The following is a 27995-nucleotide window of genomic DNA, read 5'->3' as shown; positions in this document are numbered from 1 at the left end:
GCTACTACTCTACAGCTCCTATTATATACCTAGGTACTCACAATTACTTAGTTCAAGATCAAATAGAGGTGTAATATTTTATTACTCTATCTGATCGTTCTTATGGAGCAGTGAAGAGCGGAGCCCAATTGACTATAATTTAAATTTTTTCATAATTGCTATTGTTGTCATCGGAGCATTTCTTCATGTCTCTGGTCGCGTCAATTGCGGTAATTGTCTTGTTAAAATACAGCCGTGCGTGGACGTCCGGCTTAACGGCCGGATACCGAACAATTTAATTACATTAAGGACTTTTATCTTCTATGTACGTCTGTCTGACGAAAACGCAATCCTAACGCCTGGAAGGTAATGAAGCGCGAAATGTGTTCTTCCTGTCGACAGGTTGAAAACATTTTGGACGATTAACATCGGATATCGTGTGACAGAGCTGCTGCATTTTCTATTAAACGCACGCACGTAAATTGGACACTAATGTGCTACTACACAAACTGGTAGTAAGTAAAGCTATTTAATCGGAATTCACTATATGAATCAATATATTCTTAGGTACATTAAACCACGTAAATAAACGTTACCATTAAATTATATACATCATATCATTACATTATCCGAGAGTTATATTATTGTCGTTTGATGTCACGGACTATTCATTGATACGTTAAGTGGGTTAGTTGTGAATGAAACGTAGAAGCTTGCAGGTTCGCCCACGCCGCGCTCGTTTGTTAACCTGAGACTTATCTAACTGATAATTATTATTCTCGATGTTATTGCTTTTATTATGTGGGCTTCTTATCACAGGAGGCACCTTGTTTTGACTGCTCGAGAAAAGTGTTCTCCGACTGTACTATAAATAAATTAGTTCCAAACCATTATCGAGATCGGCACTGTAGGTACATTCGAGAAATCAATCGCTTAACTGCCTGCATAGTTGCCCTCGCTTAGTTTCTACTCTATAATGTCGTACCTACTCTAATCGAAAGCGCGCGAGTGTGCGTTGTAGGTACGAAAAGATGACACGTGCCGTGCCACGAAGTCGGGGAGAGCCGGCGGACACGCCGTCCGAGATCGCGGGCTGTAGCATGACTAGGTAGAGCTCTAAAACAATCGGACCCTGGTACAGCGTGCAGCGGGAAGCAACGAAATGCGTACCTCTATTACCTCTTTGCTACTAGGTAATGTCTAGTATAGTGAAATTGATTAAGCACTAAAAGGTTCCATCTTGGTACATCAATCAGTTTATTCGTCTGTGCTCCCGTATTTACGTGACGTGAAAGATTCCGTCTCACCGTGGCAGCTAGTGTTTCAGGTCACGTAACATACCTATTATATATAAGTATAAAAAATATCAAGGCTTAATTTCAATTTAATAAAACAATAATGTAGGATTTATAAAGAGTACATTTATGATTATGACTCGAAATCAGAATATCTATGTTTGTTTCGTAATTTATTTTTCGTTAAATGGATTATAACAACACAGAACCGTCATTAGTTCAGCTCGTAGGTTCAGCTTTTCCAATCCCCTGAATGATTTCATAGATTATCGGTTCAATTTTGAATCGGCTTCATCTTAATTGCACGTATATACTTACAGTACAACGAAGTCGTTAATAGGACAGTGACCTAAATTATAATAGTCCGTCAGCAAGATTATCAGAACTTTTTTTAGACTTATTTTTCCTGTGTCAATAAATCAAAAAAAAATTGAAGATACAGCCAGTTAAAAATTCGCGTGATATCAAACGTAACGTCACGCTCACGGGCCCCCACACCCGAACTTTGACGCCCTTCATATTTTTATTTTTTGTTTCATTGACAAAAGAAAAAATATGTATTTCAATACTTTCTGATACTTAATCTAACTGAGTGATAAATAGTTTTTACTTTACATAGGAAACTATATCGCACATGGAAACAACAGAAATAAACTTTAAATCCTAGTATTTACTAGTATAGGTACTTAAAGCGATTTAAAGTTTGTGGTGGGAGCAGCAGCCTTTGAAATTCTGTTGTAACATGGTAGGTATCTATTCATATTATTAATTTATGGTCGGGCAACTTAACTCTGTGTAAAATAATGGAACCCTAAAAATCATAAACAGCCTCTGACCGTGCTTCAAGCATCGACCGCAAATTTTTGGATGACGAAAATGGTTAAATTACCAACGATATAATATTTAACCCCATTTTGGGGTTGAAATGGTTTTAAAACGTCCATCTTCTTTAAGTCCACCCTAATAGGTCGGTAGAATTTTTCAATCAGTCATAAGTAATTAGATACGACATTGCAAGCTTGATGAACTAACGCAGCAGTATAAATTACAACAACCAAAACAAAATAACGTGTCGTGTACGTACCTATTCCGTACATATATCGCTTGCTGGAAGTAAGACTTCTTCCGAGACATTGCAGTGTGTGGGCGGTCGTATTGAACGTCAAGGACGGTCGCGTATTGGCACCTCAATTAGGTACACAATCGAGTATCGGGCAACGTTTTGACATTTGAACACCATGTACCACATATATGCAAAAGAAATCTTAGCCCACAGATTTTGACCCGTGGTCAGTGCTTAGACCCCTATTCATGACGAGTAAATAGACAACGAATCCGATACCCACTTAAGCCATTCAGGTTCGTTCACGATACCTACTCATACCTACTATAGTTTCTGACAAGGTGTAGAAGTAGAACAAAGACTCGCGAACCTTGTAACAAATGTAATCAGAATGAATTGGTTTCGTTTTAATAATCCACTGTTTTAAAGTTTGTCTTTTATATTTACTGTACTAAACTGTACTGTATAGGTAAGTACCCAGTATACCTACATAGGTAGGTATACCTACTATTATGAGTTCTCCTAGTCTACTCTACGGTAGGTACAATCAACCAAATATGTGGTCTACCACCCTAAAGTTTATAATCGTTTGCATGTCATAAAACAATAATGCCATGCCAATAGACGTGTCTGTCAACTTGAAAGTTCGTCTTTAGCGACGTATTCATTTGATAGGAACTTGTTTAAAAATTGATAGACCACTTATTTTGCTGATGGTACCCCGATTGTGAAAGTCGGGAACATACTATGCAGTGACAATGCCATGGAAAAATGCGATGAAGGTCGCCGACTTTCAATGGAATTTCACTAGAAATAGTGCACGACCTCTGGTGACACCGCGCACCTCGAATATATACTCACAGCCCGCAATATACGCCACCGCTGTCAGCGACCCCTGTTCTAATGAAACGATATAAATATTGCCGGAGTGGTACCTACTACGTTTAGGTACAATTTTGCCTTGATCTTCTTGACATTTACGTTGCTTTATCGTACTACAAACAAAGTCACCTAGTTAGTTTTGTAATTTAAAACTTGCTCGAATATTCTATGACTTAGTCACTTAAAATGTGTCAACATAAAAGGATTTGGAATGTACATAGGCGTTAGGCGGCACTTAAGTGAGAAGAGACCACAGTCATCACCCATAGCACCTAGATATAAGTACCGTGAACTATCGGTGTGGCTGCAAGTGGCAGCCGTCTTCGCCTACATTAACACGAACAAACGCCCGGCTAAAGATTAGATAAGTAACTTGTAAGAGCTCACCAGTCACTTTGAGTATCATGACTGCAACTACCGCTGTGGCTATATCTAAATAGCTGTGTAATGAACCTCAGATACCTCTACAAAAGTTATTTAGTTTCATTCATAACTAACCGTTACCCGCTACTCCTTCCGCGTAGAATTCGGTAATCGCTATCCCGCGGGAACTATACAATTTCCCGGGATAAAAACTATCCTATATTCTTTTCCGGGACTCAAACTATCTGTATACCGAATTTCATCTAAATCAGTTTAGCGGTTTAGACGTGATGAAGTAACAAACCGATTTCCGAACTTTCGCAATTATAATATGAGTGGGATACCATATATATAGTCATGTTTAGTTTCAGACCAAGCGTAGATGTTCAATAAAGACACGCAAATTTAAATAGATTTAATTAAAATGCTCTACCTATTGGATTAAAACAGGAGAAAATAATAAATAACTGATTTTAATCTAATATATAAAATTCTCGGGTCAAAAATGTTTGTGGCCAAACTCCTTCGGAACGGCTTGACCGATTTTAATGTTTTTTTTGTGTATATTCGGTAGGTCTGAGACTAGTCTGAGAATAGGATGTAAACTATTTTTCATACTTCTGCGCGGACGGAGTCGCGGGCAACAGCTAGTAAATATTTATATTTTAAAAAAGTAACAGTAAAAGGCTTAGTCGTAGGCTTGTTTTATTTAAAGTATTGTTTTACATATTTATGATTGTGACGTTTCAACAGAGACCATGAACTTGTCTGAATTTACTTAGCAAATTCATCGAGACTACCACCACCACCACCACCACCACCCGAAAATGAAAAAACCTCGTCTGAATCCCCCCGTGCATTTGCATGAAACCTTTCGAAATTAAAATTTGAGAAGCATTGTCTCCCAACGAACAATGATTTCTTGCCTCGCAGAGCTTTTCATTTTGAGGCTCCATCGTTTTCTTTCCGCCGTATAATTGGAATTCTAGTATTTCATGTAAACCGATATTTAAAAGGTAGGTACCCGGGGGTTTCTGTGAGGTAATTTAACCAAAACATATCTACCTATTGTCACAAACAGTTACATAAAATTGTATAAGTTCATCATAAAAAAACCGGCCAAGAGCATGTCGGACACGCCCAGGATAGGATTCCGTAGCCATTACGAAAAAAACAAGTAATATTTTTCTAAGGATTTCGTGTTGGTTACGCAATCTTCCAAGTTTAGGTATATTTTACCCCTTAGGCTGCTATTTACTCCTAAACTACTAATAATTCTCAAGCAATCTTAGACCCTATAATTTTTCTTGTAAATTTGATATAATTTGGTGTAAGTATACCATTCTTTTTTTTTTCTTTTTTTCCACCCATCAGTTACATTTTAGATGGGGGGGGGGGGGAGGGACGCTCGATTTAAATAAAAATTTGCACTTTCAAGTTGAATATTTCGCAAACATAACACTGAATAGAAAAATCGTTTTAAAAGACCAATCCAACGACACCCCACACTATAGGGTTATAGCCGAGGAAAAAAACCACCCCCACTTTAAGTCTATGAGAGATGCCAACTTAACCTAATTTTTTTTTCAATTTTACCACTGTCGGCGTGACTGATATATGTACATTCATGCCAAATTACAGCTTTCTAGTACTAACAGTGTCTGAGCTTAACTGCGGACGGACAGACATGGCGAAACTATAAGGGTTCCTAGTTGACTACGGATCCCTAAAAAGCTGCGTCTCTTACCCAATTGAAAAGGAAATAACGTGGGTTACAGTCTTACAAACGTTCGTATTTATTTTTCAGTGCAATTAATTAGTTGTATTCAACTAAATCTCGAAAGGTCAAAACCTCGTACGTTTCTAAGTAAAACACATTACTATCTACAACGTAGGTATTTTTACCCGACTGCCCGAAGGAGGGTTATGTTTTTTTGCTTATTTGATATTATGTTATTTGCGCAGGCTACTTCGGCAAATATCTGAACAAGTACAACGGCTCCTACATTCCACCGGGCTGGCGCGAGTGGGGTGGCCTCATTATGAACTCAAAGTACTACAACTACAGTATCAACATGAATGGGAAGAGAATCAAACATGGAGAAGATTATCAAAAGGTTTGCCAGTTGCCGAGTAACTTTATCCATTACGAGTGTGTATGATGTCCAACAGTAATAATAATTTCTACATAAATAGCTTGTTCGATAATGTTATTAGTGTCTCAGTAGCTGTCCTCACGTGCCGTCTAAATATAGGTAGCTGTATCCAGGGACGTGACTTATAAATATTACGATCTTATTTATTTTTCACTAGCACTCGCTCTAAGTGCTCTACCATTTGTGGAAAGAGTTCAGGTGGAACTGCACCTGAAAGCAACGCTACCCTTTAAACACATTATGCATTAATAAGGTTTTACAAGATCGCATCATTAACCTGTCTACTTTATGAGATATCTGTGTAATAGTTTCGCGTTGATTTCACTTTGTGTAGTTCTGCACACGCCGAAGTTACAAATTTGCCTAGGTAATCCTAACTCAATTTTAACCAAGTTTTAACACGCGACATGGTAACAAAGTAAGGCTTATTTATTAAATACCCGAGAAGTACGAGTCTAGTCTCTGAGCAACTTGATGTGTTTAGTACCTATGAGATCAGACCGTGATTTGATTACCTTTAATAACAAAGATCAAGTGTAAATAACCGCGATTCATTAAAAACTGCCAACTATCGCAATGCAAATTCATAGAGGCACGTACACGGACACGGTCACGTAGTCTTGTGTATGAAAGGCTTAAGGACCTATGCACTGTACATGGCGTAAACAACTACCTATATAAGTAGGTGCCGATGACGCATGTGTCTTGAAAGCGCGTTTACGGAGCCGCAAATTCTCAAAAATCTAGTACAAAAGTGACTGAATCTCGTTTAAACGCGACAACGCTATGCGTCTTCCTTCTGCGCCCAAAGGTTGCACACCACTTGGCTTTGCATCTCTTTCGCACATTCAAATATTTTGATGAATATGCCAAGACAAGTGCCAAAAGAAAAAATACGCCGTGTGCATAAACCCTTACTGTCTGCATCAGCATCGCTGTGCGGATTTGTTTCGTCGTCAGATGATTATGTATCATTTTCCAGGACTATTACCCGGACTTGATAGCGAATGACTCGATAGCGTTCCTACGAGCCTCCAAGCGGCGGTTCGCGCGGAAGCCGGTGTTGCTGGTGATGTCATTCCCGGCGCCGCATGGGCCCGAGGACTCGGCGCCGCAGTACTCGCACCTCTTCTTCAATGTCACCACTCACCAGTAAGTCGCTGCTGCCGTTTGATTGAACTTCGAATCGTGATCCCCATTCCCCATAGACGTCACAGTCGCCTCAACCGTTGCGACTGCACATTTACCTACTATAAATTTGCCCCCGCGTGTCTTACTTTTATCATCATCATCATTTGCTATCACCCATGAAAGTATGCCCTCGGGATGCGACATGACAGTTTGATAGTTTAAGTACCTACCTGCTCAACTTCAGAGTTGTCTAAGATTTGTTGAAAAAGGAATTAAGGATAAGAATGTCCATTTAGCCTAAAATAAATAAAGTCACATTATACAATGCCAAGTTTTTTTTGCGTAGCAACGGAGAAAGGGAACGATAATAATTATCTTTTACTTCGCTTCGAGCTTAAGCACCTCGTTCGCGTCCTTTGAAAAACGTGAAAACTTGAAAGGTCATTCTGCCAATCGATACCCTCCAAGCAGAAGGTAATTTGGATGTAACATAATTAATCTCAGTTTGCTTTTCCAAAGGTCAGTTACCTTCTTTTCGTAGGTTTAAAAGCGTTAGAAATTAGATATTTCAACATAAACAAGACACAACACTAGGTAATTGCGCCGCGTTTTGGCGTTCGCCCAGCCATCTTGCCTCTCTTTAAATATTAAAGGAGTTGACCGAGTTTTTGAGGGTTTAGGTACATCATGCAATATAAGCTTTCAACTGCTGAAAAACGCGAAATCCTATTCAACAAAGTACTTATAAATACGTTCTGAAAGTTAGGACCCATTAGCAACCGCTTTAAATTTTACTAACCTAAGCAGCCTTACGTAAAAGATTTCAGCCCTAAAAGCGATTTTAAACTTTTAACAAGTAATGTTTGCCCGCGGCTTCGCACGCGTAAAAAGTATTAAGTTGGTCTGGCAGTTGAATAAAAAATTCTGAGATTTTATAAGACCCAAGTTAAATTTCAAAAATTTGGTAAGTACTTAAGTAGGTACATCGTGGATTTAATTTCTTCATTGTACAATAAACGCCGAATGTCATGTCTTTAGCGGTTGAAATATTGGGATTTTATCTCGATCTCATGGGAATATACAGATAAAACCGACCAAGTGCGTGTCGGTCACGCCCAGGATAGTTCCGTAGCCATTACGAAAAAATCATGTGTACGTAATCTTCCAAGTTTAGGTATTTTAGGGAATGTTGAGTGGAAGAGTAAATATGGACCTTTGTCGGGATTACTTGAACTAACTTTATTACTCTTAATACCAGCTTATATACCTAATTTTAATCTATTAACTAAGCTGCTAATCTACGGTAACCTATCTGAATCTATGCGCGTGAGATCAATAACGCATTCCTATCGGCACGATTCAGATAAGCTCATGCGATGGCACAGGTATGTTTTATACCTTAGGCTGCTATTTACTCTTAAACTACAAAATAATAATTCTCAAGCAATCTTAGCCGCTATAATTTTCCTTGTTTTGATATATTTACCACCATTCTGATTTTTTTCAAATTTACCACCACCACCACCACCTAAAAACAGTTTAGATTTTAGATCCCCTGATGCATGATTTTAATGAAAATTTGCACTTTAAAGTTGAATAAATAAATAAAATAAATAAATAAATATTTCGCAAACAGATCACTTCACTGAATCGAAAAATCGTTTTAAAAAACCTATCCAACGATACCCCACTCTATAGGGTTATTAGAGAAAAAGAAATCACCCTCACTTTACGTGTAGGTATGGGAGGTACTTACCCTAAAAAAATATTTTAGTTTTTTTTTACACTGTTGGCGTGACAGAAATGTATATTCATGCCAAATTACAGCTTTCTAGTACTAACTGTCTCTGAGCATAGCCGCGGACAGACAGACATACATGGCGAAATTATAAGGGTTCCTAGTTGACTACGGAACCCTAAAAAGTAGCCTATAGTGTTATTCCAGATATCTGGCTATATCTGTTGCGTACTAAATTCCATACAAATAGGTCCAGCTGTTTTAACGTGAAAGAGTTGAACACTTCGCACATTTGTATGTGCGAAGTGTTCAACTTGCGAAGGTTTGTACCTTCGCATTTTTAGGTAATATTGGCAGGAGTGGTTAGATATACCTATTGTAAACAGGACGAGTTCCTATATTGGGATTGTACGAGTACCTAATATTGATTGTGCTCGGAAATTGCCGAGTTCCAATGCTTATTTACATTTAGCCGGAACACTTTGGATTGGATGACGTTCGACAGTTCCAGGTCCCATGCAGATGCGCATAGTTAGTAGGAGAGACGAGTTGGGTTTTCGTCAAATTATTTAGAACTTGGGAGTCAGTTTCAACAGGCAATGCAGAGCAAATTCACAAATTTTAATGAAAAACGACATCTCGTTGAAATTGACCAAATTATAGTAGGGAGTATAGACTGACAACATCTATACTAAAAACTGTTGTTGTTGTTGTTGTTTTTTTAGAAAAATATGGCGCTGTCCATTGGAGGTCAATTTTGCCAGTGTCTAGTAGGTTTTGCCGTTGTACGGTAAAAAAAATCTACAAAACGAAATATGAGACGTAATGGTGGATGAACGATGACAGCACGAAATCCTACTAAAAACTGGAATTCAAGATCAAAAAATCTACGACAGATATGTCACTGTTCAATCTCTCAATGTCACTTCTGTCACTGTCACTGTCAAATAAACTTTTCAGCCTCATATTAAATCACAGGAAAGGAGTTTGAAAAGGTTCAATGAGATATATTTTTTTAACAGTTGTAACCACCATTTTTAGCCACCATAAACCCCATAAAGCGCGCTACACACTATTACTCTGCAGTTTCGTTGATTAGCTTAATGTACTTATGCAAAAAATTAAATCAAATATTAGTTTGATTTTATCATAATTGTAAATTATTGCACCGAATGTTACCTGAAGAAATACAAACACAATACCAGTTTTTCAACCAAAAATTACGAAATAATTAAGTTTTTATTCAGGCGTCTAGTATTTATGTAAAAGTAAGTAAACAAAATTACTTCTTTAAATTATAGAATCGAAATTACTAATAATAAGAATATTCTATGGTGTGTTTTAAAAAAAGGAATGTACTATTGTACACACATTTTATTTCAGTGGCAACATTGTCGTAGATTTTTTGGTCTTGAATTCCAGTTTTAAGTATATCTAATACCTTTAAACGAGCAATTCTTGTATATTTATTTATTTAAACAATGAATTTTTACATACAAATAAAAATAAAAAACACATAAAATTAACTAAACGGGCTTCCTCTTCCAAAGGCAGCGCAGCGCGGGGCATTGTACCTAAGACGCTAGCGGCGTTGCCTCGTTGCACTGCAAGGCTCAGTCTTTGGGCGAAGAAAAAGTCTGCTCTTTGGTCGCCAGATACGCCGATTAGTTTGTCCAACACTTCTTTCATAATTTTTTTTTTATATATATATTACGGGGATCTCGAAAACGGCTCCAACGATTTCGATGAAATTTGGTAGGGGTTTCCGGGGATGAAAAATCGACCTAGCTTGGTCTTCTCTGGGAAAACGATTGTTACCGAGTTTTAGCCCGAGCAGAGCTCGGTCGCCCAGGTACTTTCCTTAAATTTCGTCTGGAAACGTCATTGTAATGAAAATAAAACAATAAATATGTGCGCGGGACATATACCTACGTATAGGCAGTTTATTTGGGTTTTTACGCAATTTTACCCGCGCGCGACGCGAACACACATACGGATATTTTCGTACAGCCTTAGATTTATGTCTGGTCTGGTGATAGATAATAGTACATTGTGCATAAGGGGCGTAAGAAAGGGGTTATTCCTCCCATTGACGTAGGTGGGGGTGTTTTTTTTTTCTCGACACCCTATAGTGTTGGGTATCGTTGGATAGGTCTTCACCATTGGGACGTTGCTAAGACGATTTTTCAATTCAGTGATCTGTTTGCGAAATATTCAACTTTAAAGTGCAAATTTTTATTAAAATCGAGCCCCTCTCCCCTAAAATGTAAACTAAAATTCAGAATGGTAGTAAATATATCAAATTTACAAGGAAAATGATAGCGGCTGAGATAGCTTGAGAATTATTAGTAGTTTAAGAGTAAAAATAGCAGAACCTAAACTTGGAAGATTACGTACGCAATGCGAAATTCTTAGAAAAATATTACTTGATATTTTCGTAATGGCTACGGTACCCTATCCTGGGCGTGTCCGACACGCTCTTGGCCTTTTTTTTTAAACTAAAGCCATAACTCCCTTGGGAATAAAAACTGGACGTAAATCTTACGTAAATCAATAACTCCCCCGGGAACAATTGAGGCCATTGTCCTTTAGTAGGTATACATACATGCATGCAATAACATCATTGACGAGCAAGTGTGATGAAAATGATTACTTCGGTCCACCGGCGTGTAAGTAGGTATGAATTACTTAAGTCCTAAGTAGTACGACTTTCGGGCAATGGAAAAATACTATGTGACATTTTAGGGTGTGTTAAGTTTAGGAATAATATGTTAGCATTGATATATGTGTACGTGAGTATGACATTAAAATGTTTGGATTTTCATGTTGTGCTGCCAAACTGTGTATATTCTTGGTTCTGCAATGTGCGGCCCCAGATTTAACTTCATGCAAATTTCATTTTGTATTGCCGCAGTAAATTGGGAACCTGATTTGAATAACATCTGTTCAAATAATAATAAGTAGATTGATCATCATGCGGAAATATGGAAGTGAAAGCACCTACGTCTCTATTAATACAATTTAAAAGTTTTTGTGTAGAGATAAGTACAATAATTATAATGTTATCGTTGTTATCTTTAAATAAATGGTGATGCTGTTTCTTTATTTCGTAGAGAAAGTAACCTCGCATCAAACCGTTGCAGCAGTGACATGACGGGCTTTTGAGGGACTTAATTACACATTATGTAGGAACGTATAGGTAAGAAAAATTAAGATGACCTGTTGTATGTACGTAGTAGGTAGTGCCAGGCGCGGCGCACTCCGCGATATAGGTAAGATTCTGTAAGTATCAAAACACCCCACGCCGGCGTGGGTTAACTCACTAGGGCTATGAGCACCGCTGGCACTCCCGCTCGAACTAGTCGCTTCGCGTAACGCTACGTGTAGCTGTGTGATTTTCGTGAAACTGATTCACGATGAGTGCAAAAAAATATTTCTTTAATATTCATTTTATTTATATATTCATATTCTGTACATAACATTACACTAACTAACCCAATTCTGTTCGAAACCATATTAAGTGCGAGTGTGACAAAAGAACAGATAGGTAATTCGCGATTTACCAATGCCCACTGCGGGCGTACAAAACCTTTGAGGCAGCCGACGACGCATTCGGAACGCGACCTTGTACAATTATTTGTCCATTTTGTGACCGTCGGATATCGTAGGCGCGTGAATTTAAAAATGCTAGAAAACTAAGTATTTGTCCGAATTTACTCTTAAGTTATATGTGAGTATTATTTTTTTATTGATTTACAACCCTATCCTAAACCAAAACGTTGGTGCTGAATAATAACGACCTTAGCGCGCAGCACTAGAGTTCAATGTTGCTTGACGGTGCGCGGTGATTTTGCTTATAAAAATTACGTAGGCATACAAAATGGCGGCTTTCGTCAACATCAAAAGAGATAATCTTCTGTACTTGTACTATTACTTATTCTGTGGTATGCACTGTGCACTGTGTATATGGGACTTAGGTCATTTTTCGAATATGGAACGTCGACTTATCTATAGGTACGGACACATTATTACAACAGGTTATCTTCTTACGTTTTTTACCTATACCTAGTTTCTTAAACTTCATATTATTATGGATTAGGTACATACTCCAGCCAAACAACGTGGATAATTGACGAGCAAATTTGTACAATCAAATCACTTTCCCTACATAAATTGTAGAAAATTCTTCCGTTATTTTTGTTTATAAGTGTATAGGTTAACCTACCTACCTAATATGAAAATACTAACATAATAAAAGCAAGCGAAATGAAATCAAGCCCAAAACATTGACGCAATCACAAATAAAGATCACTTGACCTTTTTATTTTTGAACTATAGGTACTTTCACTGCGACATGGAACGGGAGTTGGTATTACGTATAGGTATGAGCGAATGGAATGGGCCGGAACCTTGGCAGGCAGGTACCACCCGAGTTGCAGGATGCCGCATAAATTAAGGGACCACATGAAAGCTTCTTGCCGGCGGTCTGCAAATAAACGATCCAGTCCCGCCTCAACATACAACCTACGTTAATCGGTATAGATAGATGTATATGTCTGCCTCGGACGGAAAGAGGCCCGACGGTTGTACATTGGTGCCTTGGAGCTTAGGCAAGCCTTTGGTGTGGTACGTTACGTGCTCAGACACACTGGCTCCGTCCTACGTCAGAGGTTCTGCCAATAAGCCAGGGACTGCTGCCGACCACGCCTAGACAACCAAGTGCCGCAAATAGATACGCGTTTTTAACGAATGATTACTTGCGCCACTTGCGCTAGAAACTTTAAGACGTGGTCTTCCGACACCTAAAAATTTGTTCGCTAGGTGTCGGATAAACTAGTTGGCGTCTGGCGACCCCAGCAGGGCTACTCCGAAACTCGAAACTCCAAGTTCATGTCGTGCGGTCCCTCTGACACTTATACTGTTTGATACGAGAGCGAGAGGGACCGCACGACACGAACTTCGAGTTTCGAGTTTCGCAGTAGCCCTGCAGGGCCGGGTCTTTTTTCGCCCACAGGCTGAGCTTAGCCGCAAGCATACTAGGCACGATGCCCCGGGTGGGAGAGATATAGGGTTTAGATATTTTTTAATCTACATAATCGTTATCCTTTATTTTTATACTATATTATGTTTGTTGAAATAATAGACACAGTATTCTACTCGTACAATAGTGAAGCGTCTGAATTGGACAAACTTAATTCGAGTAGCGCTTTGTTTTATAATTTATGCTAGTGTTTTATTTTACGCTTCTAAGTAACAATTGAAGAATGGAATACAATAACGCTAGTAGGTGCATAATGCTACCTACCTCCTTGAATAAGTCAACTACGCGGGGTTACTGCAATAACATGTTAAACGTTATTAAGGGGCTCACAGCCGCCGAATGCCCTAAAAGGGTATAATTTGAATGGAACCCTGTGTTTATACGTTCGCAAACCTTCGTTTATATTTCGGATGTTTAAAAAAGTTTAAAATTAATGAATTCTATTAGTAATACAATATATATTGTTATTTATATATAACGGTGCCGTTTTTTAGGGTTCCGTATTTCTATTTTTACTTAATAATTATTTATTAATGGCTCAATCAGTTATATTTTTATTTCAACTTTTAGTTGTATTAAACAGATGTTTCCATTTGAAATCTAATAACTATTTCTTAACAAAGTGCGAAGAAAAGGGGCAAAATTAGTGCACGCTGGGACGGTGACCTTGTCCGATATTCAAAAGGTCACTTGAAGCGATTTCCGCCATAAATTATTTTACTCGCTTAAGTAGTAGTTATCTATTCTTATCATAACATAAGTAAGAATGGCTGTTATGTTTGTTCATGAAAAGAAACTCCTGCCCGCGCGATACGCCTCCGTAGAAGTAGTGCTTACTCATATTTCGCTAAAGATATTTTCGGAATACGTGTTTTCAGGATATAATCCATCTGCATTAAATAAACAAATTCATTACGTTCATTCGAAAAACATACTTACTTATATGCTCACAAACGACATCAGAGTAGGATTATTATTCGTAGTAAGGTAAGTTAGGAGAATAGCAAGCCCCGGTTCGGTTTTAATAGGTACCTATTAGTAATTTCGATTAACTACAAAATGTTTGCTATTTTTGTATAAGTACCACGTACACTTATTGCTATTATTTAGGTAATCAAAACGTAAAAATAAAGTTTCTACTCTAAAGAACTTTTGATACAAAGCTTTCGGTTATGTTAATTAAGATGTCATCAATAAATATCGAATCATACCTATTCATCCCATTATGATTCATGTAGGTCGGCGAAATCTTTTGTTTAATGTATTCGCGATGGGGTGGCGCCGGCGCCGCCGCGGCGAACTCATGTCGAATGCAGCCGAGATGTGTGGTCTCTAGTCAGCAGGCAGCACATCACGGTGACTGGCGACTGGCGACTGCAAGTTGTAAACCCGCCCGTTGCAAACCTGACTTAGAGTTGACCTTCCCGAATGATATCATCATTCCTCTTTTATTTTACGACTAGCGTTTACCCGCGGGTTCGCACGCGTAATTCATTAGATACCTACAGCAGTTCAATTGAATTTTTTCATTAATTCTTCCCTAAAATTACATCGTGGTTTTCACTGACGTTAAATCACAACACCCATGCAAAATTCCATGACTCTAAACCCAGCGGTTGTTATTTCGAGATTTTATCCCTATCCCGTGGGAATATCCGGATAAAAAGTAGCCTAGGTGTTATTCCAGATGTCCAGCTATCTACGTACCAAATTTCATGACTCTAAGCCCAGCGTTTGCTATTTCGAGATTTTATCCCTATCCCGTGGGAATATCGGGATTAAAAAGTAGCCTATGTGTAATTCCAGATATCCAGCTATCTGCATACCAAATTTCATGACTCTAAGCCCAGCGGTTATTAGTTAGAGATTTTATCCCTATCCCGTGGGAACATCGGGATAAAAAGTAGCCTATGTGTTATTCCAGCATTCCAGCTACCTACATACCAAATTTCATGACTCTAAGCCCAGCGATTGTTATTTAAAGATTTTATCCTTATCCCATGGGAATATCGGGATAAAAAGTATTATAATATGTTGTAATCCAGGTTATAAACTAACTTTCTCCCAAATTTCATCCAAACCCAAACATACTCACTCACAAACTCACTCACAATATTATTAAAATCGATGAGTTAAGCCAGGCTTCCGAAACGGGGGTTCATTAAAAAATATATCTGATCTATTCAGACATAATATTACCTACATTATATTGAGGGTTACAAGACGTTGTGGCACAGGCAATACGCCAAAATTCGTCTGGAACAGACACGTTGGCCTAATTGATTGATATTGAGGGTTACCTACTTTGTACAAAATCTAAATCGAAAACAAGCAATAAGGTGTTGGCAAGTAGTTAGGCTGCGTGTGCCTTTCAGACCGGGCGGGGTGCTGTACGCGCAGGATGCTGTTGCGGCAGTCGTAAATATTGCTCTAAGTGTTAAGTTTACAAATACATTAAAGAAACATTGCTCTCCATAGTACGTAACTGATGGTACCTACATATTAAATACTAGGAAATTTCGTCATATACCGGGTGTGGCCTATAATACGAGCAAAATAGTACATTGTGTCTTAAGGGCGGTAAATAAGGAATTACGAACGAGAGTCTATTAGAAGCCCGAAGTCGAAGACTGAGGGCTTTAATGAGTCGATGTTCGTAATTCTAGTACCGCCCGTGCGACATACAATGTTTTTCATCACATTTGCGAGTAAAATTGTATATTTGTAAAAGAAAAACTAATATTTTATCAAAAATTGCCGATACCGCTGATTGCGCTCTTGGCAATCTGCAGCATGTGCATGGCGTGCGTGTGCAGCGCGCGCACGGAGCAGCAGCACACCATGCAGTAACAAACTCATTTACCGATCTTGGGCTTCATGACAACAAAATTAGTACTACGGGCAATGACTCAAATACTTACTTACCGACCACGGGTTTCATGACAAGCACATTAAGGTCGAGGGTTTTATTTGGGGGGTTGCGACCAAGGTAGCCTGCATTTTACGACACTGTTTACGAGCAAGTGTGATGAAAAATTAAAACATAGATCGTCCTCGTCAATTAAACTGAACAACATTTGCGACTTTTTAAAATAATGGAGTCTTTGAATTTTCCCTTTTCATACAATTTAAATACTGCTATCAATGTACGCCATCATAGAACACAACTGACGTCGCCTGTCACGCTACAAACATCAAGCATTTTGCTTTACATTGCTTCTTCGATTAAACTTAAAAGTGTAGGTATATAATAATAATTTAAAAACTAATTATTTTTAAAAGCCGCTGTACTAATGTTGTTCAGTTTGACGAGTATGATCTATGTTTTAATTATGTATTTGCTCGTATTACAGGCCACACCAGGGTTGCCATGAAAAAAGTCTTATGTTTAATGATATTTGAAATGTAGTATAATAGGCACGATCGAATAATATAAATGAGAGACAATTTGGTTATCAGGTCTTACAATTTTTTACATTGGTTATAGGATAATTTTTGATCGCCCACCAATCTGCTTTTTAATAAACATCAAAAACCAACGGCATTTCTCAAAGATAAAGCATGGACACTGTAATTAGGCGAGTTGCTGTCAAAGTTGTCGCTAGAGAGTGACAATTAAGGGAAGAAAATGGATGACAGCTGAACTTAGACTTTACGTCGGTACGGAATTATCGCCATGTCAATGATTTTGTACATCGCATATTAACTGACATCTCAATCAATGACATCAGTTGTTTCTTTAACTTCCAGCACGCCCACTTACGACATGGCCCCGAACCCAGACAAGCAATGGATCCTGCGCGTGACCGAGAAGATGAAGCCCATTCACCGCCAGTTCACCGACCTGCTCATGACTAAACGCCTACAAACACTGCAGAGTGTCGACATGGTAAGGCCGTATCTTATTATCAAGACAGAAGTGACATCGGTCGTCCGCACCTATAATTAATTTTGCAAAAATGTTGCAGTTATTTTTTCGTGACGATATCATTTTTGTATATTTCCAGGCTGTCGAGAGAGTATATCAAGAACTAAAAACGTTAGGTGAATTAGACAACACGTACCTGGTGTACACGTCTGACCACGGCTATCACCTGGGGCAATTCGGGTTGGTGAAAGGCAAGAGCTTCCCCTTCGAGTTCGACATCCGGGTGCCATTCTTGGTGCGAGGACCCGGCGTCGAACCTGGCACGGTGTAAGTTAATTACAATTTGCCTTATTGGCGCATAAACAGGACCGTTGCTTGATTACATAAAATCTTTAGTAACTTTAGATCAGAGGTCAGATCAGAATGTAAATAAGCAAAGTACATAATGTCTAATTGTACTCACCTATACGAGTATCTGCGCCGGTACAGCTCCTCTATTTAATTACTATCATTACATACGTGTATTTTGCTCATTTTGATCATAGGTGTATAACTGTCATTTATTAGATTAGAAAGGCCCTCACTAACATGGACAAAATAAAAAAAATACAGCTGCCATCATGTTTAACAAATTTAAGTCCTTCATACAAAAAAACACGCGTACTGTATTTTACTATTACTACCTATTATATTACTACCTATTGACACACATTAGCGAATACTCAGACTTCATCATGCATGATATACATACATAGTAGCAGGTACCTATACAAACGCGTGTGAGGCATCTGTCAATAGACTTGATTCAAATATGTCGGTAGTGTGGACGACATAGTGCTGAACATCGACTTGGCGCCGACGTTCCTTGACATGGGCGGCGTGGTGCCGCCGGCCCACATGGACGGACGCTCGCTGCTGCCTCTGCTGCAGCCGCGCCGGCGCAGACAAGCCGCCGCACACTGGCCCGACACCTTCCTCGTCGAGAGGTATATATATTATGTACCTATATTGCTTAATTTTGCTATCACAGCAAGGCAGTTAGTTGTTTTTTTAACTGTCTAAAGAAAGAAAAAGATGTCCTGGCTACTTCCTGGCTATAATGAAAAAAAAAAACAATAATTGGGAAACGGAGTTCAGTTTGCAGTTGTTTTTTAATAAGCATTGATAAATAACTAAACAAAACCACAGACAAACAACGAAAAATACCTACTAAGTAGAAGAGACCAAATATAATCTAATTGCACGTAAATTTAAAAAAATGCACATAGGTACTCGTATGGCGTATTTTTAGGCGCAGACGACGTGCAATTAACGCGCTTCAAACGAGATTCAGGGACATTTATAATAGCTAGTTATGGATTTTCGGCGCACTAAACTTACCACACGTCTGCGCCTAAAAAGTACGCCGTGTGCATAGATCTCAACACTAAGTATGAGTCAACTTTTTTCTCTTAGTTCTGGCCGCCGCGAGATGCAGTCTCACCTGGCGGAGGCCCGGCGTTTGCAGAAGTACAGCCGTGAGATGAACGGCGGCAGCAGCACCGAGGCGCCGCAGTCGGCTGAGAGCGGCGACTTCGACGAGACCGACGACGACTTCCTCGAGCCCACAGACGACGAGGAGGACGACGATGTCAGCACACGTCAATTTAAAATTTTACAATAATTAATAAATAAAAATCATATATTTCAGACAATTAAATTCATAATTTGTTAGTAGCAAGGTTGACTTATAATACTATGTTAGTTAATCATAATCAAATATTAATTAAGTAAATACCCCACTACTTACTCCGGATTGTAAAACAAGAATTGATTTTACAGGACTTGGATTCCGACCACTTTGAAGAGAAGAAATCATCTGAAGCAGTTGTCTCAAATGAAAGTCACAATCATATTTTGGACGAGAGCTTTGAAAAAGTTCTCGAATCAGAGGAGGCTAGTTTAAACACTCGACCAGGTTTCTTAACACTTTTGGAAAAGAAACAATTAGACCGTAAGTAAAACTATAATCTAGACAATCTTTAGAAGCCCCATCCTTTTAGCTAGTATCTATTATTAGTCCGGCAATGAATTTAAATAACTTTATTTTCATATTTAAAGTATATATACGTAATATCATGTTTAAGCAAAATATCATTGACATTTTTAGAAAGTGCTGATATAAGCTTAGTGACGGGAAAAGCAGCCCGACTAGCGGATGACTGCTCCAATGCGGAGGTCCGTGGACCCTGCACCGCCACTCGCAAATGGAGATGCGTATTTGTCAATGGAAGGTGGCGAAGACATAAATGTAAATATGAGGTAAGGTGCTGTTACTTGGTTATGAAAATCAATAATTGTTTTTTATTCCTGTGAGCACTTTTATGTCTATAGCTATATTTACTATTTGATTACAGTCCGAAATAAATGTGACGCCACCGAAGATGAGTACCAAAAAGTGTGCGTGTTTTACACCGAGCGGCCTGGTTTATACCCGACTAGAGACGGACGGCACCATAGCTAGACGTCCAGCTGAAGCTACTAAAGATAACAACACTAGGAGCCGTAGATCAATTGATAATGACGTTTTTGAACCTAACACAGTGGATAGTATTCTTAAGGAAAATCCCAGCATTGGTCATTTGAGTTCCAAAAATGAACCTATTAACGAATTAGAAAACAGAAATTTAAAAGACAAAATTGACAAACTTATACAGGAAACTGAGGCCTTTTTAGAGGCTTATGAACGAACCAAAGATAAGATAGTTAAAACAAGAATAAAGCGCAAGGCTCAGGGTTGGAGCAATAGATATAAACAACGCAATGAAGCGATCGTCAATGGCAACGACACTTCGTTAGAATGTAAAATAGAAAGAGACGGTACAGTAAATTGTTCTCAAGTAATATATAAGGATTTGAAAGCGTGGCATACTAACCGATTAAGTTTGGAAGATCAAATTAGACAGTTAAAAACTAAACTTGAAGATTTAAAGGAAATCAAAAGACATCTGAAAACGACTAAACCTGCTACAAATTCAAACATTGTGGAAACAATACCCATACAATCAACATTGACTAATAACCAGTTACACAACACAAGTGAGGTGCCTACTCAGAACAGTTCAAAAGAATACTTTAGAAAAGGTAGATTGCATAGAGTCAAATCAAAACACAGAAACGGAACTAATCTGGATAAAAAGTTTCGCCAATCTAATGAATATGTCATTCCTACGATAAATGCTAATACCAAAGATGATATATTTGACTCACAATTAAGAAACGACACAATTCCAGAAGTATTTTCGACTAACCAAATGAATATGACAGACGAAGGGTATGCTACAAAGGATTCACTAATTTTAGACACTATACTACCAAAGCCGCAAGTTACTACTATAATAATAGATCGAAACACATATGATAGGACTGATTTAACATTAGAAGAAATTGGATCACACAGTGTAGCAACAACTACCGATGTTACAACTAGCACGGAAACCATTCAGGAGTTCGAATTCTCTACTGCCAAACATGTAGCGCCAACAGATCACTCCACAGAACACTTACCTGTTGATTTTTCACAGACTATTCACAATTTTACTTCAGCAATTGACAAGTTTTTATCTTCAGAGTTACCTATGATAGGAAAAACAGAAACGACATCCATTTTACCAGCAACAGAAATAATAAGCACAGTCTCGCCAGTGGCGAACTTAGGTCCGGCAAGACTAGACGCATCAGAATATGAACAGAGAAACCCTAATAAGGGGGTTTCAATCGATATGGGTAGCTCAAATATATTTAATAAACCAAGGGACGATTTTCAGAGACGCCTACATCCTTTGTTTATAGAAAATGAAGATAAACATGTTTGCTACTGCGAAGAAAACAGGTGGGTTAATCTTCCTTACGGTATACGCATTTATCTAATAATTCACCATCAGCAAGACAGTGTCTAGTACCACAATCACAAACAGTTTCAGTCAACACAACACTTATAATACGACTTATAGATAAGTCAGATATATGCTACCGCGCTGTCGGCCGCAGTACGTTCGACCAGTTCCGACCATCTGCGTGATCCTAAAACATCACCACTGAATAAATAATAGTCCAAGTAACATCACTGCTCTACCTCAAGGTGGTTGCCAGTACGTTTTTCTTATAACAATTCTTAACATAAGGCGTTCTGAAGTCGGTATATTGGACAAAAATACTCGGTTTGTTATCAAAACGATTTCCTTGCACAAAAAACATTAGGGGTCTGGGGCTGTCTTGCCAATGTTATTTACTATGAGTGATAACTTTGACTAAAATATTTGTTTTGGCATACACAGACGAATGAGAGGCCTCGGGCATAGCTATATAGAGGCAGCACACAAAGCTAGAGAAGAAAGTAGAAGACTTAAGGAACAGAGACTTCGAAAGAAATTACGAAAGGCAAAGAAAAAGGTAGGAGCTTACCGGATAATGTTTTGAAAATTCTGGGATTATTTAGAGGTAACCACGACCAATTCTGATGTATTTTCAGGCGGAGTTGGAAAGGCTGTGCGAGTCTGAGCGAATGAATTGTTTCCGGCACGACAACTATCACTGGCGAACAGCGCCGCTCTGGACTGCAGGACCGTTCTGCTTCTGTATGAGCGCTTCCAACAACACCTACAATTGTGTCAGAACTATTAACGCCACGCACAATTTGCTTTACTGCGAGTTTGTTACTGGACTTATAACTTACTATAATTTACGAATCGGTAAGTTAACATTTAGCATTTTAGTACAATTTTATAGCTTTTCGAACTATATTCTCGTACGTTGGTCTACTTATTGACATGGTTACGAGTACATTGCCCCCCATGATAATGCCATGTATTGGCTTTCAGATCCCTTTGAAACACAAAACAGAGTTAAATTTTTGACTGCAATGGAAAGAGAATATTTCCATAATCAACTTCAACAATTATTAAGTTGTCGAGGGTATTCGTGTCGACGACATTCGTACTCAAACCCTCAAGGTGAGTTTTCTTATAGTGTTTTTTTCTCTGTGTCCATCGATTTTATTTAATTAAATTGTATTCCTGAAATTTTAATGGTGATTTGGCAATCAACCTTACGTAACGTTACGTTGCGAACCAAAATGTTGACGATGAATTTAAACTGCATGTATCCAGAATGTTTTGATAAATGAGACCCTTCATCATTTTACAAGGATAATGGTAATTAATATATACATGCATAAACCATACTAACATGATTCAAATGACAGATGCCAAACTGACGTAACTAGAGTCCCTCCCACTGTTACGCAAACTATCAATATTTTTGCATGTATAGGTAGAGTCATTCACGATGACGCGTGCCATGGTTCTTATTACAATGTCAGTAATGTCTAATTTTGTCAAAATCACGCGTCTTCGTGGATGGCACTAGGTAATTAGGTATACCTAGTGCTAAAAATGGCAATAGCATTATTTGTTGGTTGCAACGTTATGCTATCGAACTGAAAGTCTTATTTGTATTTTAATAGTTATTTATGTGGCTGGTGCATAATGAGAGGCATTAAAGTACGAGTGTGGTTTTATCATAAGTTTTCTATAATATGTTCAGATATGGCCTGTATTTTGACTTTGACTTTGACTTGACTTGACTTTGACTTTGACCTTGACTGAATAATAATTATTATCTACATGCATGTCATAAGTTTTCTACAATATGTACAGATATGCATTGTTAAAAAAAGTATTACCGATACTTTAATGTAAACATTAAGATGCACTGTACTTTAATGTGAACATTAAGATGCAAAATGGATACCAGTTTTTAATAAGGGCCATTTATATTGTTTCTGAAATATAATAGGCAGTTATGATATGCAAGCGATAAAACTAAGATATGCGACACAATTTTTTTTTTGGGATGTATGTGGTATAAAAAAAGCAGCAGAGGGCCACACTTAAAAACCTCGCGCAACAGTGGCGCCATCTAGAAAGACGAAAAACGATAGCCCTCATTACGGCCTATTGAAACAACATTATACTCGTAAAGGCGTTCATTAAAGAAAGTAAGTGCCTACGCAGTAATTTAACAATTTGTTAGCGAATTTGAGTTCAAATATTCGAACAATCTGCAGTTTTAATGTGATTTCATTTTTTCAAGCATTATATCTCTGTTGGAAAAAATAAAATAATAGTTACCTACCGACCGCCTTACAATAAATACATAGGTAATCATCATGGTGTCATTTGAATAATGTTATTAGAACAAATAGAGTATAAGAGAAGACTTCGAGCCAGCCAGTCGCCAACACATCAGAAGTATTCAGAAGTGGGACTCAGTTCAAAATTACATAGCCGGTTTTTCGGATTGTTTCTATTGTTAGATATTATTATATTGAGGGCTGAAATAATAAATATTAATGAACCTTCTTTATTTTAGGTCTCACTGACGACAGGAGGCGTTTTGACGATAACCAAATGTTCAGAGGGGAATCAGTTCCGTATAATGAGAGGTATTTAATAAATTTTTGAACCTAAAATTCTTTATATTAATCAACCAATTAACAGAAACAGCTGTACAATAGCAGTTATCGTAGACCCTAAAACAATCTATGGGTTTTACTTACTGTTTATAATGACATAAGTAAATTATATTCATACGCTTTATGTTTGTGACATTGTCGTAGCAAGTAAGTCCTTCGTCAGTATTTTTAAAGGAACTACAGCATTTTTTTCGCACTTGTTCCATTACAAGTGATGAAGGAACGATTGTACCTTAAGTTTCGGTTTTGTGTTTTAACAAGAATTAGTGCTAGCGGTGTACGCCAAAAAAAGCTGCACATGGTGTTAAAAGCATGAAAATCGGAACGATTGATCTTTAGGCCATAAGAATTAATTTGACCCGTAGCACGAAAAAAAAGACATTTATGAAGTCATCTTTTTTATAACAGTCTTTGGAATTAAATCAACAGATTAATTATTTTGCAATAGATTCTAGATTTTCACATCATTAAATGTCTGTGGTCGGGTTAATGGCGTATGTTTACCCTTTCTATAAATTGGATTGACATAACAAAACCAGTGTACTGATGAAGGAACAACTGCGAATAACCCTAAGACATAATTATCACCAGAATGTCTCCACCGAATTCCTAATGAGATGTATGTGGTAATGATGTTACTAGTATTGTTAGTCAGGATAATTCGTTAAATTGAGTACAGATATTATTTTATTTATTTATTTTGTCAGGGCGTGGCGCTGGAGCGGCTACGGGCGCCGGTACGCCCGCGCGAGGGCTCTGCATCGCCGCCGACACATGTCATCTTACTAGTCCAACTATTACTTTTGTAGAACATGATACTGTTTCAAACAGTTAACATATGAGCAGGCCTTAATGTTATTTCCAGTTACAAAATATTCCACAAGATGGCAAATACAAATTAGTTCAGTATATCATATTTTTTTAGTTCAATACACATGCATTTTGCGCCATTGTCTTGTTATTATAGTTAACATGTGTCTGTCTATAAAAATATTCAAATGTCAAATAACTCAAACAAGAAAGTGACCCCATAGTCTTTTTTTATTATAGGTACTGCATTTGTGGAGAGACAGGAGTCTGTTGGTATTATCAATCAGTGTAGGTTATAATTATAAGAAGTGTGTTTTCTGATCTCTCCATTGTTAAGCTTTAATTGGATTCTTATTACCATTTTCTAAAAGCATGTAGAACCTTTAAGATTATATGTCATAATTGCTGTTAAATTGTAGACATACTTAAATATACAGAGCTGCTAGCATGTCTGCCAAAGCAATCTAAAGCAGGGCATGCTGTCACCTAAAAATGTAAAATTATTTAATCAGTCAGTCTGTATGGTAGGAAGTATGCTATTTAGTAGGGATATTAAGTGATAATAAACTGTTGCCATTGTGATGAAATGTGTATTGGTTTTAATAATAAAACATTTTAAAATAATTTTGTTGTTTTAATGGCTTGTGAAAACAGAAGTAGTGTAATACTTATATGAATACTAAAAAAAAAATTGCTGATAAACTTAAATAGCAGGCTGTACATAGTAGGTTCCTGGTCTGTTCCTGCTAATATTCTAACAAGTTAATTTTTCTGTTTTAAATACTTCCAAATCTAAATACTAAAAGTCAAGGACTGCATCAAGATTATCGTCATCAAATAATGAAAAAATATTTGGTGCATCTTTTAAATCAGTTTGGTCATTGATAGCTGGATTTTCATTATTTAGGATTTCTGTTTCTTCTACATATTGAGCCCACTTAGACTTGTTGAGATTTGACAATAGATCAAATTTTTTACGGATTTCTGTTGCTGCAGGTGGGCCTGTGAGACCAGTGTGACCTAAATTTACAATGGATTTGTTAAATTGTTTAGATTCTACAGTTTTGTCTTTTGTAGAGTTATTGTTGACTTTTGTTGCTGGTACATATTTGTTTTCACTGGATGAATCAGGTGTATTAACAACATGTTGTGATTTCCGTGGTTTCTTTTTTGGCAACTCCAATACTACTTCAGTTTCATTTAGATACATGTTTTTGTCAAGGACTTCCTGGTCATTTTCTTCGACCACATCTACATAATCAGTCCATTTGCTTTTTTTATTGATTTCTTTCACAACAGTTTCATTTTGATCATTGCTGTCTGAGATAGTTTCTTCATCTTGAGAGTTACTACTTTCGTCTGTGTCCTCCAGTTTTAAATTTGAATTGTGAATATCTCCTTGTATTTCATTGAGCTTTTGAACATGTAATCTGCACTCCTTACCTGTACCGAGTCCATAAAACCTTTTAATGGATTGGTTTTCACCACAAATTTTACATTTCCATTTGTTGGCTTTCTTTGTTGGATGTACCTAAACAAACAAAAGTGTAAGTAATCATTAGACATGTGTAAATACATCGCAAACCCCAGTACGATTTTGTACCAACAAGAAAAACACAAAATAAATAATTTAATTCAGGCAGGTGCTTGACTGTTACTTTAACAACGTAATCTAGAAAGTTTTGTTTTTGGCCATGTACCTCAGTAAGCAAAATGGTCTCAAGAAAATAAAAGAATCAAGGTACTGTACACATGCTAGTTACTAGCACGAAAGCATGCTATTATTGAGCAAATACTACCTACTAGCATGTGTGTATAGGACATGTATGCATATTAGCATGCTAGTAACGAGCATGTGTAAGGCGGCCTTCAGGGTGGTTATTGTGTTGCTTGCTTAGTTAATTAAATGTCAATTTTAATTAATTCAATAGTAAACAAACACTTTAAAAGATACTTACTTGAAAAATTAAACATTGAAAACAACGTAACACTTGGAAAGTTTGTGGCATAGTTTGAAATCACTTGAAAGCTAAGTAACTAAATTCTATCAAAGAAGTCACGATGCAAGCAACAAGCGATTGATTCATAGGTATGTACTAATACTATGGAATTATGGATTGTTTGAATATAATATTGACTTGATTGATTGGAGTGACACTATTTACCGGCATGGATAATACCGACATGGAAATACCGAACCGATATTTCGTGTACACGCTCATAGAAACTGCAGGGCTACTACGAAACTTGAAGTTCTTGTCGTGCGGTCTCTCTGACACTTATACTATTTAATACGAGAGCGACAGGGACGGTACGATACGAACTTCGAGGTTCGAGTTTCGTAGTAGCCCTGCTGGTGTCAAACTGACACAAGAGTTTCTATTCTATGGGCTTATCACAAAATATCATGTCGGTATTGTACGTGTGTGCGGTGAACATTGTTTACTTCCAAGTTGTTGTTGTTTCTTAGCGGCGTCTTTAGCCCATGTAGCGCCCGTGTGCAATTATTACTTTAACGCCATCGTGGAAGCGCGCGGTCAAAATTGAATAGGTACAAAGTGCCGCGGCCGGCGTCCCTAATAACGCTGCGCCTGTGTGCAACGCACTATACTATAGGTAAAGACGCCTCTGGTTTCTTTAAAAAAAATAGGGCTCTGACCATTGGAGGACAATTTTGCCGTGTCTACAAAGTAGGTTTTGCCGTTGTACGGTAACAAAAATCTAGAAAACGAAATATTAGAGGTAATGGTGGATGAACGATGACCTACCTACTTCAAGTTGGTTGGTTTTTTAGAAAAATATGGCCCTGTCCATTGGAGGACAATTTTGTCAGTGTCTAGTAGGTTTTGCCGTTGTACGGTAAAAAAAATATATAAAACGAAATATGAGAGGTAATGGTGGATGAACGATGACCCTACTTCAAGTTTGCTTAAGTTAAGAACTCAATTGTTTGACTTTAACGTTTCGGTATTTTGCCGCTTCGTTACCGTGTCGCTCTTTTTATTTAGGTAAAGGCAAAGATCAGACATCCATACAGCCATTCTGTTTATTTGAATATTAAATATATTTATTCAAGAAAATTTAATACTCTATACTAGAGTTTACGATGTACTTTGATTATCCCTTTTTATGTTTAGTTTCAGTTATTAAAGAAA

The 27995-nt window shown here is 37.7% G+C and overlaps 2 protein-coding genes across 2 annotated transcripts in view; one reads left to right on the top strand and one right to left on the bottom strand.

Moving 5' to 3' along the window:
- Sulf1 (Extracellular sulfatase Sulf1) overlaps positions 1–25464 on the top strand; it is a 75725-nt gene extending 50261 nt beyond the window's left edge. Inside the window, exons 4-17 of the mRNA XM_074089793.1 lie at positions 5548–5699; positions 6721–6890; positions 17399–17537; positions 17656–17843; positions 18338–18502; positions 18972–19146; positions 19338–19509; positions 19666–19817; positions 19913–21387; positions 21833–21947; positions 22027–22246; positions 22376–22507; positions 23928–24000; positions 24738–25464. Coding sequence (XP_073945894.1) covers positions 5548–5699; positions 6721–6890; positions 17399–17537; positions 17656–17843; positions 18338–18502; positions 18972–19146; positions 19338–19509; positions 19666–19817; positions 19913–21387; positions 21833–21947; positions 22027–22246; positions 22376–22507; positions 23928–24000; positions 24738–24819 — 3410 coding nt within the window. The 3' untranslated portion in view covers positions 24820–25464. The remainder of the gene's footprint in view (positions 1–5547; positions 5700–6720; positions 6891–17398; positions 17538–17655; positions 17844–18337; positions 18503–18971; positions 19147–19337; positions 19510–19665; positions 19818–19912; positions 21388–21832; positions 21948–22026; positions 22247–22375; positions 22508–23927; positions 24001–24737) is intronic.
- LOC141429604 (MRN complex-interacting protein) lies at positions 25454–27024 on the bottom strand. The gene is made up of 2 exons (XM_074090004.1): positions 26799–27024; positions 25454–26371 (listed from the first exon to the last, which is right to left on the bottom strand). Exons 1-2 carry the CDS (start codon positions 26847–26849, stop codon positions 25640–25642), a joined length of 783 nt encoding a protein of 260 aa, XP_073946105.1. The 5' UTR covers positions 26850–27024; the 3' UTR covers positions 25454–25639.
- Between the last annotated feature and the right edge of the window lie 971 nt (positions 27025–27995).

This window comes from Choristoneura fumiferana, chromosome Z, assembly GCF_025370935.1.
Source record: "Choristoneura fumiferana chromosome Z, NRCan_CFum_1, whole genome shotgun sequence".
Lineage (NCBI taxonomy): Eukaryota > Metazoa > Arthropoda > Insecta > Lepidoptera > Tortricidae > Choristoneura > Choristoneura fumiferana.
The sequence above is the reverse complement of the archived record's forward strand: the minus strand, read 5'-3'. Positions and strand labels throughout refer to the sequence as shown.

Bases quoted from the DNA above. Each gene is read 5' to 3' on its own strand.
- LOC141429604 (XM_074090004.1), bottom strand. From the start codon at position 26,849: ATGCCACAAACTTTCCAAGTGTTACGTTGTTTTCAATGTTTAATTTTT. The intron at 26,372-26,798 runs GTAAGTATCTTT...TTGTTTGTTTAG, and splicing joins TTCAATGTTTAATTTTTCAA to GTACATCCAACAAAGAAAGC.